Source organism: Bradysia coprophila, assembly GCF_014529535.1.
Source record: "Bradysia coprophila strain Holo2 chromosome IV unlocalized genomic scaffold, BU_Bcop_v1 contig_106, whole genome shotgun sequence".
Lineage (NCBI taxonomy): Eukaryota > Metazoa > Arthropoda > Insecta > Diptera > Sciaridae > Bradysia > Bradysia coprophila.
In genome coordinates, this window is record NW_023503372.1 from 1,703,383 (window position 1) to 1,716,668 (window position 13,286).

The 13,286-nt window shown below is 33.6% G+C and overlaps 2 protein-coding genes across 2 annotated transcripts; one reads left to right on the top strand and one right to left on the bottom strand.

Annotated features, from left to right (window-relative positions):
• The first annotated feature begins 2,582 nt into the window (after positions 1-2,582).
• LOC119070814 lies at positions 2,583-3,812 on the top strand. The gene is made up of 6 exons (XM_037175294.1): positions 2,583-2,692; positions 2,755-2,970; positions 3,032-3,166; positions 3,235-3,384; positions 3,471-3,614; positions 3,677-3,812. The coding sequence occupies exons 1-6, from the start codon at positions 2,639-2,641 to the stop codon at positions 3,767-3,769; spliced, it is 792 nt and encodes a 263-aa protein (XP_037031189.1). The 5' UTR covers positions 2,583-2,638; the 3' UTR covers positions 3,770-3,812.
• Positions 3,813-10,317: 6,505 nt separating this feature from the next.
• LOC119070705 (chromobox protein homolog 1-like) lies at positions 10,318-11,048 on the bottom strand. Its single transcript, XM_037175157.1, has 4 exons — positions 10,926-11,048; positions 10,721-10,807; positions 10,472-10,655; positions 10,318-10,412 (listed from the first exon to the last, which is right to left on the bottom strand). Exons 1-4 carry the CDS (start codon positions 10,926-10,928, stop codon positions 10,318-10,320), a joined length of 369 nt encoding a protein of 122 aa, XP_037031052.1. The 5' UTR covers positions 10,929-11,048.
• Between the last annotated feature and the right edge of the window lie 2,238 nt (positions 11,049-13,286).

Genomic DNA, 13,286 nt, shown 5'->3' on the forward strand with positions numbered 1-13,286 from the left:
ATTTTGTAACCATTTTTTTTAAACGTTTTTAAGTCAAGACACAATTTTTTTGTGGGGTAACGACCACCAATTTCGAAAAAAAAAATTTCTGGCTATTAATGACCCCCGAAAAATATTCCTTTTATAGACATATCCTCATATGGGCTTAAACTGCGCGTCTTAACAACAGCTTTCAGGGAAACAAAAGTTTACTTAAATTAGTCTAATTTGGTGAAAATATTTCGAAAGTCACAAATTTGTAACACACAAGTCACACTTCGCAGGCTAAAATTTTAATTCTTGTTGGTATGAAAGCACTAGGTCTCCTGAGTATTAGAAAATTTATAGACTGATTTGTTACCGCAAAATGTAGCCAACACAACTAACTTTATGCCTAAGAAATGAAGAACTTTGTAACGCAACTAACCCTGGAGTTACCCTGTTATATGTGGCATATGTGGAATAAATTCATGTCGATTTTCAATTATCATAATTTTGCTTTTAACGTTAAAAATGTGTGCATTTCTTCAATTGTACTGAATCAATCATTATTCCAACCTTTTTTTTAAGTAGAATGAATGGAAGCAAATAAAATCTTGGATATCTTTTCAATAACATAATTTCAACAAAGGCAGCAAATATTTAATTCAAACATTAAGTTATGAATTCATTAATGATTGCTGTTAATATTTCGATAATAAAAAAGTAAATAAAATAAAACAAAAGATGGAAAATCTATTTAATATTAGCAAAATGTATATGAACTGTACACAAGCTGCCCGTGTAAATATTTCTGCTGTAATTTATTTATTTTCAACAGAATAATATTTACAATTTAATAGTTAACAAATTATTCAAATTTCAGATTACAATTTTTTTTTAATAATATAAAACCATCGACAATGCAACGTCTATTTGCTGTATGAATACGAATACATATTGGAATTGATTAATTTTTGACATAAACAATAATCAATAAATTATTATTTTACGGTTATCTCGGTTACATATAACTTATGTAAATTTACTGAAAATGTAAATTATGCGCTCCAGTCAATTTATATTCCTGCCGTTTTACTTTTTTTTTATTTATTTTTATTTTTTCATAAGAATTAATAAATTCATGACAATTTATTCGAAAGTGTCACGCAAACCGCGTTCGGTTGTGCTATAGAAATAAAAAAAAAGATTTTTTAAATAAATATTTATTGAAAGTGGATTAAATTGATATATAATTGAGGTTCGGGGATGTCATTCCATAGATATAAATAATGTTGAGTTTAGATTAATCGAAGGTACCGAAGGTAATTGAAATAATTAAACTTTCAGTAATTATGTTCTGTCGGAAAATTCAAAATGGAAAGTGAGAGTGGGGTTCCCAACCGTTTTATTTTTAGAGTACATAACATCGTTAATACTTTTTACCTTCTTTTGCAAGACCGCTATAACAGTACTCTTTGTACTCTTTTTCAAATCTACTTTCTACGTAGAAAGTTATAACAATTTATGGCAAAAGCCTTTTTTTTGAATCAGCTGCCGAACACTCCATCTGTTTAAGTAATAGTACCCTTTTGTAGCCTTTTTAATTACTGTACACTTTTCAGGCACGCACCTCTATACGCTTCTATGCACCATACGGCGAAAACTAAAGTCGGCTCGTCTGACACCCCCACTCGTGATATTCTTAGGTCACCCATTGTTCACTCAAAATTTTAAATTTTGCGGAGCGCTTCCGACGTGAATTTGCGATAAGTTTTACAGTCTTTGAAAGTGGATGGTTATACTTTCTTATGAGATGCCTAAAAGTAATGATAATTTTCATGAAGGGTTATGCACAAATGACGTCAAGCGATTTTGTATTTAATTTGATACACATTCTCCCACATCGTCAAATAAAAAGTGACAAATTAAACGCCCACATAAACAATTGCCATCGTCTGATGGAAAACTTGTGGACATGGATGCATGGATATGAATGCCACTTTGAAAGACTCAAATCCACGGTCTGTATCACAAAGTAGTAATGCCAGTCGGTGACATACCACACAACCGAATGGTATTTAAAAATTAAATTGGTTGTATTTAGTAACTACCATCTGATATCATAAAATTGCAATCAGATGGTATTAGTGCAAAATAAATGGCTTGTCACCTTTTTGGTAACGAAATGGAAATATTTTTTTTGTGCGTAGCGTTAACAACTATAACAACTGATCTGATAATGATCCAACGATAATTTGTTACTGAAAAACTTGTAACCCTTCTAGTACTTCCAGAACAGTGAGTAGCTCGAACAATACACCAAAGGATATTCGATGATTTTAACGTTGCGAATTGGCAACGGGCCGTTAGAATAACATATGAGTGAGTTTTATTTTTAGTCCCCTTTCAATCAAGAACATTTTACTGTTTCATCAAACAACAACGTCAACCAGAATGCAATGTTATTTCATTTCAAAATGATCAAAAACAACTGATCTGTATGATGATTTAACAATAATTTGTTCGTGACCTAGTGACCTATCTCAAATCGATAAGGGAAATGATGTCTTTTCTCCCATCGCTATATAAACGGAGGTATACAATCTAGGAAATGTTGCTTGTCATTAAAGTTGTGTTCTAGTGTTAAGATCAATCAGTGAAACGTTAATTTGAAATTATGGCACAGTTTAGGCTAACGATTTTTACTTTGATAATAATTGGTGTGCTTCAGGTACGTAAGACACATCTACTAAAAAAGGCGCCGAGAATTTACTTTGAATTTAATTAATCGAGGTTTACACCAATCCTATTTCTACTGAAGAAGAAACCGATGTATCGAAGCTATTCTCAGCCGATGAATTACAGCGAGCAAAGGATGCTGGATTACCAGTTCAACGATTAGTTGAAGGTTACTTTAACTATGGTTTCACATTCGAAGATATGATGAAATTACAACAATTGCAAAACAGTATGAAAGCACCGAAGAAGGCGGTCACCCCTGAAGATATGGTTTGATGTAGAAAAAGCCAGGAAAATGATCAGAATCCCTAATTTTTGTTTCCGTTTCAAGTACCCTGTTTGTCAAATATTTCTTCCTGAACTAAAAATGGCAGCAAGTTATACAAGCGCTCAGGAAGCATACTTGTCGAAGTTACTTGCAGCCATAAACCGCTTCGAGGACAAACACGATCATATTAGATTTCTTGTAATATTTTGCGTTTTTTCCTGTCGCAGAGAATCAGTATCCAATGATTCGTTTTGGCATCATTTCAGGAAACGACAGTTTGCAGTTATTTAGGTCGACCGGATTTGTTTGATATGGCGGCTAATGCATTCGGTTTGACTGTGGTTCCTTACATGCAAATGCGTTTCATGGCAATGAAAGCTGAAAAAGCTAAAGGAACTGGTCGTGTTAAAGTTGTTGTGAGTGTTGATCGTTTTGTTGATCGTTTCCGAATTTAGATTTTTCTCCGAAATTTTGATATCTTTCTTTCGTACATTAATATCAGAAACAAATGTGCTGCCTAAATAAACACCGAGATGAAGCAGTCATGTTGGGTCAATCAACATTCACTGCCTTACCCGATGAAGAAATGAACGCATTTGCCGAACATTGGGATCAATTCGAAATTGCAAATACATTGAAATCATTTGTAATATTGCCTTATGTCGTCCGTGCTTTTCGGTTATGAGAAACAAAAATGTTTCTTTGCAGGAAAACATCTGTAAATTCCTAGATACCAAAGATCAGACTAACGATGAATGTGTGGTAGCCATACCAGTACCAAATGCTGCAGATCAGGAATAGGTTGATATGTACTTATAGTACGAGGCCATAATTAGCAATAAATGAATGGAGACAGTTGTCGCAACGAAAAAAAGAATGTTTTTTAAATCTTTTAATTTTTTTTCCATACAGAGCTTTTTTGCGCTTCTTTTGGTTATACATAAGCTCTTGTGATATATCAAGCGAAAAGCGTCTTATCTCATTGAAAATTTGCAACGTTTCACCGTTTGTTACAGCGTTAATCAACAATAACAACTGATCGGTAATCGGATAGTGATCTATCGATAATTTGTTTTTACTGAAAATGTTTTGACCTCGCCAGCACTTTCAGTACATTATAGGGAAGTGAGATTCGCAGTGTTATAGAGGTAGAGATAGAGACCTGTCATTCAAAAAATCCGAAAAAAATGCAACAAACACGAATAGCAGGAAACGTTACAAATTAGGCTTTCGCGATGACCTTGTTTCTACTGCTGCAAGAACGTTTATCGTCTGTCCCATGCGAAAGTTAAACATTACATAGCAGTTTGCCCACTGTAAAAATGATCGATTACGTGTGAAACGTTTTCTGTTCATTTTTCGTGTATTTCTATGTTAAATTCAACTTTCTCATGTGGTAAGCGCCCTCATCGATTTTGAACAATTTGCTTACCGATAGACATCAAAAGAGGCCTCAGATAGTCTCGCGCTACACCTGGCTGCTGGTGGAAGATCTCCGAAGGTGGAAAAAGGGGCTTTTAACCTCATTTTTTGACCGCTGAATGAGAGCGATGTAGGTGGAAGTGGGCTCGTTGGAAAGCTGAGGTCAAATACTTTCAGGTCAAGGCAGGTTTGTGAACATCCATTGAAATATGTTAGAAAAAATTTACAACAAAAATTTTCGAAATCCGTGTGAGCTTCAGACAGGTCTGGGCTGGTACTGATGACGGTTATTGTGAACCTAACATGCTAGTTGTAACGTACATTATCTAATTTTTCGATTCCTGCCTAAATAACAATTTTAGAGTAATTCGTATATACTGCATATCTTTGATTATAAATTAAATTGCCAAATTGATTTCGAATTGTCTATATAAAGGTGAAATTCTGAAACTTAAAATGCTGCACGTTTATCGAATTCGTTACTTGATTTGATCAAACATTTTCGATATACCAGTCTTTTACTTCATTTGTTTAAACATGCATCTTCTTATATACGACAAAGTAAGCTAGAGCTAATCGTTTATTTTTGTAATCGTTGTCAATAACACATGACACAGCCATATGACACAGAATATCCATTTGCTATAAATTCAACGATACCACATGAACAACCGAAATAGCAATGTTGAGTAAAAAATATTTTCCTAATAAGTGTTGACCTCTCATTCGCTTAAAAAAAAATTAGCGCCTTTCAGCATGCGTTAGGAAAACACGAGGGGTGACTCACTTCTAGATTAAATGGATTAAATGGTATTAAATGGATTTAATGGATTTAATGGATTAAATGGATTTAATGGATTAAATGGATTTAATGGATTAAATGGATTTAATGGATTAAATGGATTTAATGGATTAAATGGAATAAAAATTGGATTAAATGGATTAAATAGGAAAAAAGTTCATTTTACCAAATACTGTAAAAGTCTTAAAAATTGTTGATTTTGATCGAACCACGTACTACAACTTATACTACAATGTTAAAAAGCGAAAAAATCCACTTTTAGGAGTTTTTTGTGTAAAGTGGATTAAATGGATTATAAAGGCCACTTCAGGGGAACCGCGATCAATGGATTATTTATTGCAGAAAATTTCAATTGCGATACAAAGAGGCAACGCTGCGTGTATTTTGGGGACTTTGGGAACGGATAGAGTAGATGATTTTTATGTTTTGTAACCTTTGATTTTTGAAAAGATCGTTTTTTTACGGGCTGCATCATTGTGAGCAGCCTTTTTTTTCGCATATTTAAATAAAGAGAACAAAAATTTAATACCATTTTTAACAAAAAAAATTTCCTATACCTCACGAGTACTTAAACGAGCTGGGGATCGTGCAAATCTAATTTTCGCAATTACTTTACAAATTTTTCAGGTGGGGAGCCTAATTATTTCGGTAAAACTAAATTTTTTTTTTTTGGATTAAATGGATTAAATGGATTTAATGGATTAAATGGAAGTGCGTCACCCCTCGGGAAAACAACTATTTCCTCTGGCTAAATTTCGTTGATCATTTCCATCGGTAAACATTTTCAATAATTTATTTATTTCTTGTCCCTAGTCTAAAATAAGAATAAATGAAAACATAAAATCAACTTTTAAATTTAGCTCTGCAAAAAGGAAGAATCGACTGAACATGGACAATATTACTTTTCTCTCACTGCAAATCCGATTTTTTTTTGTTGGGTTTACCGTTTTGGAAAGCTTAAAACAATAAAATATTTTATAAATAAATTTTAATATTTAAACGAAATATAATTTTGCATTTTAAAGAATCCGCAAAGCAATTAAAAAAGTCATAAACCAATAATGAATTAATTTTCGTTGGACAAATCTGCATATTATTATCAAAATTCGATTTTTGTAAAAATTCGCGTGTGTTTGTCGACTAATTTCGTTTCCGACATATAGATATACAGTATAGGGTGGATCGTTTTTTCAAACTTGAAAAATTTCACCCATCCCAATTCGTAGTTTGCCGAAAGTATTCTAACTGCATCATTACTTTTTCCAATCTGACCACTTTCGACTACCGCGTGGATGTTTGAATCCAGTTTTTCCACTGTGTTCTTGTAACAAATGGTAATGAGTATTTAGCAGGGGTTTTATTAAATTTAGTTTTATGACCGTTTGTTGAGTGAGTTATATTCTGTTACTTTAATTTGTGTACGCAGATTCCGCAAATGTAATTTAATGAATCAGATTGTCCTCTATGCTGGATTTTGAGAGAAGACAAGATGAGTGAAATATTTGCTTTCCAACAATACAATTTTGATGTACACTACACAGCTATTGGAGCGGTAGACGTACTTCATCTAGTACTGTCATTGATTTGAGATGGCTGGTCGTAGTAGGAGAACCCTTCTAAGTTCTATATAATCCGAAATCGTCCTTCGTATAGAGGGCAACATCACTCAAGGGCGTAACTACCGTGTCTGTGGAACTACTCAACCGGTTTTCGTTAAAAAAATCCTACTGAAAGCCTCTTTTTTGAGCTAAAGTCAATCTGACTATTAGTTCGAAACATAGGGTCGAAAAATCCATTGTTAACGATTACCACTAACACGCTGGAGGGTGAAGCGACATAAAGAGGGTGTTCAGATTTAAAAATCAGTTTCAAAACGTTTCTTGAGTCCAAATCAGTCAAAACTTGTTGGCTCGAAAAGCATTTGAGAGGTTAATAAATGTGCATGTACTTCAGACGTGTTGTGGTAGGTAATCGGAAACAGTCGGATCTGAAAAAGTTTATGATTTTGATTAGGCTCGGAAAGCTACGAATGGAACTGGATGTGGATTTTCAAATTGAACCACCCTAACATACGCTGCTATAGTGTTTTATGCATTGATGTCAATATTGTAATTAAAATAAAATAGCCATCGAATGGTCGATTTTATATAAGATTCGACACTCTGCTAATTAGCTATTTAAAAATCACTTTCAAAATAAAATATTTAATGGGAAAAGCTAAAATGGCAATAATTATAACGAAAAAATAAAATAAAATAAATAATAATCTCAAAGAACGTCCCCGCACTACGCAACTGAATTTAACAAAATTATTTTTTTTATTTATTTTCTTAAACGAGAAGCCCAAGATATCAATAAATTAGTTTGATAAGATACATAATAGTTTTGTATAAACACAATTTAAAAGCCGACACGACACATTATTATTTCTTTTTCGGACGGAATTGACTGAATGAGTTGAGCGATGAGATAAATTTTCTTCTTTTTTTTATTCTTCTTTTTAATTCTGATGCTTCGCATCCTCTTCTCATGCAGCAGCAGCACACAGAGTATAATATAAGTTTCTCAAAAAATGTGAAAAATATGTGAAATTTATTTGTTTATTTTTCATTTGAATGTAACAGCTGCAATCTGTCTTAGAATATATCACCCATGTGGGTTTTGGCATTAGAGAGATAAATGTTCTTCAAGACGAAACACACAAAATGTTCAAGTGATTCGGATAATATATTTTTCGAGTTGAGTGTTTTTCGGGTGTATTAATGAATCTGATTCAGCTGTTTGACATAAACTACAAACAAATGCGATGGCTTTTTAGGATTACAGATTGAATGACTTATTTACACATTTGCACACCAATTATCGTAAATTAGAAGTTTAAAAGCTTTTTTTCCTATACATTAAAACACTGTTATGCTGTGGGTTAAAGTAGTTCGGTAATAATGGACGAATCGTAAAATTAACTCTTTGATGATGTTCAGTTATCATGCAATGATGTGAATTTATGTTATTCGGTGTAACAGCTTATTTATATGGTTTAGTTCAAATACGATTAATATGCGATACGTTTGGTGTTGTTTCCATGTTATGTATTATGTTATTCGTTGAAGTGTTAACGATGATAGCAGTGAACGTCTGAAGTATTTTATATTTATAATTCGTGGCTCCCTTGTGTCACATTTATCAGATCTTAGCAGAATGTATCGCTTCATTTACAGATGCATTTTTAAAGATATTGAACGATGTGTTTGCATTATAATGACTGCTGTCTGCTACACATTCGCATTAATTTATTTCCTTTGTCTAGCCTATACCAATAAAATTTATGCTCAAGTGACAGTCCAATGAGTAATCAGCAGGATTTTCTTTGCTTCGAAGTTCGAACCAAAGTAAGTACAACATTTTATGCCTCGGAAGGATTCCCACATCTCCAGATGAATCATACCTCTTAGAAACGACAAATCATCTGATAGCGACAGATATGTCAAAAATAAGCGATAACATACTATTCATGTGGTCTTTTTTAAAGCAAATTATTTGTTAAAACAATTGAAGTAACAGATTTCGTATCAAACATTTAGACAATATAGGTTGAACTAAAGAAGTAATAGATGTAACGATTACACTGCTATACACATGCCGTTTCTAATAGGTATCAATGATGGAATTGTTTGCTTAAACAAATTCGTGACGTTATATTGTATCTAACAATGAAATAAAATTATTTTTGCGTCTTTTTGTCAGAACTGTTTGAATTGTTTACTAGAACCTGAAAATATACTTGCCATATACAATGGACGTTACATTCATATAGGTTACTTCCAAAAAGTCATATATATGAGTCGTACAGGTTCCCTCGCAAGTGCCAATGCTGAAATAGTATTTTCATGCAACAGGACAAAATTACAGAATTTTTCAAGTAATTTGGTCCTTTTGCATAAAAAGTACATTTCGCTTGTCGCCCTCGCTTCGTTCGGGCTACATCATCATGTTACACACCCCGTTTTTTGTACCGTAACGATCATTATTATATGAAATACAAAAACAAAGAAATCTCTCTACAAATGCATGAAAGTTCATTTGAGCTCAATGTTAAATCCAGAACGAAGAGTATTTTCACTCTACGAAATAGAAATAAGCAAAGCGTGTAATTGGTTAAGTTTTCCAAGCATTGGTTTATAAATATTGTGCCGAATAAAATCAGAATAAGTGCTCTGGACGGCAGCAACCCTAATAAAAGTATTTTTCTCAAGTAAACATCTAGCGCTGTTGAGCTGGGTAGAATACCACACCAGATATTAGAACATTGCTTAAGGTAGACATCGTTGTGCGGATTGTGTCAACCGAAAATGGACACAATTTGAGGTTTGTGTCGACTTTAAAAGGCACAGCTGTTTGAGATTTATGTCAACCTGGAATAGACACCGTTGTGAGGTTTGTGGGACCTGGAAGAACACGAAAGACGTTCTTATCTTTATAAAGTTTTGAAGATGTTAATCATCCGTTACAATCAATAACAACAAAAATAAGAGACGACCTCCGGTTAACATAGTTTTATATAGTGAAATGTAAAGTGTAGAAGGATTGAAGTATTAAATCTTGTAGATCTTAGATCTTGTATTAAAAACTAGGCGATAATTTAAACAAAAGAAGTAACAGATTCTTTGTGTTACAGCATTTTGAATGCCATTCACATTCACTTTGCTTGTATAAAATAGTAAACCTACTTCCGAAATTTCTTTTTTGGGTCGGTCTATAACTTTCCCACTCGTCAAAATAAAAACTTGGAAGCTCGGACGTAATCTACTATAACAGATTTAATTGTAATTTGGCGATACGCATCAAAAGTTTGTAAAAGGTTATAAAAAAGTTCAGTAAGTCATCTCCAAAAGTGCTCATCAAGGTCATTTTAGACAGAAAATACTCAATTTTATTTAATCACAAAATTAATTAATTAATAAACATCAACACCGAAGATACGATTAAAATAATAATAAAAAAAATGTTAAAAAATGATAAATTTGATAATTTATTTCGTTTTATTATTAAATTCCTTTGGTGGTTTCGTAATTTTTGTTTTTTTTTCGTATGTTTTCGCAATATTATTTTATTAATAAATTTTTAATCATTTTACAATTCTAAGCGCTATGTTCGCTGACCCATAGAAATATTTATTATATAAAGACCTAAGTGCATTGGTCTCACCCACTTCGTACATACCTGAAAGCAACTGTTTAGAATTTGGTCGAATTGGAACGAAATTGTACGCTTCTCATTACCAACAATGCGTTTCGGCTCCAGACCACGTTGAAAGCCAATCCTCGGTTTTTCTTTCGTTTCTGGAGGAGATTGTTCACCAGAAGCTGTTTTTCGTTTGTATTCGGCAACTTTGTCAGCATCCAGGTTTTTTTCCAATTCCCATGTGTGCAATTGTTGCCCTTCCCATTGCACCTTGTAATACGTCTGGGAAATTTGGCAAATTAACTTTTGATTTCCAGGACAAAATAAACTTTCGGTGATTGGCTTACCCTTTCGCCTCTTGTTCGATGGCCTATGATTTTCTTGAACTCCGAACAGCCCGCTGTTTTTGAGTGATTTCTCTTTCGCTTGTCACGCTGTAATCGAATGAAAATATCAGAAATGTTTGCCCCGGTGCAAAAGCTCGTTTGCCATTTAATAAAAACTGTTTTATTGGTTGACTAGACGTAGATTCTTAAGACAATTTGCAATTACCATGTTTCTATGATCAATTGAGGGAGTCGGAGTATGTGTGTAATTTCGTTTCACTTTTTTCAGCAGCACAAATTGAGGTTCTGTAATTCTATTCTGTCAACAAAGCTCCATCGAAATGACGTCAAGAATCTGTCGTCTCCGATTGTAAAGGACAAACTTAGATGGCGTTACTGGTACTATTTTTTTTCGATTTCAGAGGCAGAGAAATGACCACTAGATCTTCATTCGCTAATTTTTTATTGCTTCATTATCAAGTTTGAAATATTGATCGAACTGATCGGTTCGGCGTTAATCCAATGTGATTATTGTTGTTCGGTTATTCGAACTGGATGGAGCGGAGTTGTATCTGTGATATGGAATCAATGACATAATATTATGTCATTGTATGGAATACACTCGCACACGTTTTTCTCTCTCTACTTATAGCTTGTGTAGATGAAGAGATAACATAATCTGAAATTAATGTCAAAAGTGATTTACTACAGCGACCGCTTCCATTATATCATAACCTTATTTTCTGTCGACAGATTTATTGTTGATTTCTATTCAGCAGTGCAGCACTGGTTAGAAAGAGATTTAAAAAAATTCATACAAAAATCACAAAGTTCCTACATGAATCACCTGAATTCACGTTATGGCCAGGCCTTTTAAAAAGATATCGAAAATAATTTTCTGAAAGTAATGTTGAAAAATTACTCGACTGTGCGTGGAATAGTTAGCGCTGTATAATATTATTTTGTGGCTGTGTGTGTGCGCGCCTTAGTTTCATTCTACACACACAGAAAATGTTTGATGCCTGATCAAAGATATCATTAATTAATTTTTCGGTTATATAGTGAATAGTGAATAGTGAATATAGTGAATAATATGTCGTCGAACATTATATTTCCGATAAACAAAGTCTTATTGTAGTTAACTAGTTACAATCAAAAATGATTGCATCTCTCTGGATTCTAAATTTCTCTTCTAACATGTACATGTACTCAGCCAGTAGCGTTTGATTCGATTTCATAATCGAAATTATTGATGCAACCCTGCACTCTTCGAATGTTTTTTTAGCAACTTTTGTAGGTGACTCGGCCATTTCATATTGATTTGTCAAACATCAAAGAACATCATAGAACATCAAATACGATCGGAGGTTTGTATCAAGTTTTAATTTAATTTTTCTTTTCTTTTTCAGGTCTGGCGAACGAATTTTTGCAATAAATTCATTGAATTCAGTGAATTTATTGCAAAATTGTGAAAATATGAATCGAAGACAACGGTTTAAAAAAAAAGAAGAAATTTTTCGTTTCAATCGGCCATTTTCGACGCGTTCCAAAAAATTCTATTTGAGAATTTCTTCGATTTATATTTTCACATTTCGAATGGAAAATCAATTTTAATTCAAAAACTTTGTTCTCGTTGTCTTCAATTTTTCCTTACGGTAACTGATCACAACGAGAACAATGTTTTTGAATTAAGATTGATTTTCCCTTCCATGTGCATACCCGACATGATGAAGGTATGCGCCAACGGTGTTAGTCTAAGAGATTAACCGCCTCATTCCTTTTAGTTACCCCCCCAACTCTTTTTCATTCCCTTTTAAACTCATGGCCTAAATGTGCACCCGACCGATCTTTAGGGCGACCACTAGCTCCCCTCCACCTGCACCGGCGGAACAATGGTCAAGGTTTTTAACCTTGGCTACCGTTACGGTGGAGGCTGCCATATCTCAAATCATTGGTTTCAGGAAACCAATTCTGAAGTTTCCACCGCCTTTAGGTGGAAGCAGAGCAGGGCAGGGAAACATGCACATTACAGTTTTCCCCATTTAGCAAATTCCATGTATGCCATGCATACATTAGGGTATTAGGGATGTAAATTGCATTCGATTTGGTGATGTAAATATGTTTCATTAGTGTGTGGTAATGGAACATATTGACATTGCTAAATCAAATGCAATTTACCTGTAGGGTATGCTAGGCAAGGTAAAAGAAGTAGGAGGTACTGCCTTCAATTTTTTTTTCCAATTTCTAAATTCAGTCTCAGTTTCAGTAGTTCATAGTGAACTGATTTCAAGTTTTAGCTTCACACTGAAACAAAAACGGAATACGAACGTGTGTAGCTTTCATTTGTAAATAATATTGAATTGAACATCGTACCTCCTACATTACCTTATAGTGATAGCGTTAGGCGTATCGCTAACAATAATAAGACAAAACCAAATCATTCCATAAATGAACAGTACACACATTTTGATCGAGTAAAATTTATTTCATTTAACGTTCCATTGACTGGATGGTTCATTTGTCACTTTATTGTTAGCGATTCAGGGAATTAGGATTGAATATGGTCAAAGAAGGTAAGCATAAATTT

Bases quoted from the DNA above. Each gene is read 5' to 3' on its own strand.
- LOC119070814 (XM_037175294.1), top strand. From the start codon at position 2,639: ATGGCACAGTTTAGGCTAACGATTTTTACTTTGATAATAATTGGTGTG. The intron at 2,693-2,754 runs GTACGTAAGACA...TAATTAATCGAG, and splicing joins TAATAATTGGTGTGCTTCAG to GTTTACACCAATCCTATTTC. The intron at 3,615-3,676 runs GTAATATTGCCT...GTTTCTTTGCAG, and splicing joins CAAATACATTGAAATCATTT to GAAAACATCTGTAAATTCCT.
- LOC119070705 (XM_037175157.1), bottom strand. The intron at 10,656-10,720 runs GTAAGCCAATCA...CAAATTTCCCAG, and splicing joins ATCGAACAAGAGGCGAAAGG to ACGTATTACAAGGTGCAATG. The intron at 10,413-10,471 runs GTAATGAGAAGC...AGTTGCTTTCAG, and splicing joins GGAGCCGAAACGCATTGTTG to GTATGTACGAAGTGGGTGAG.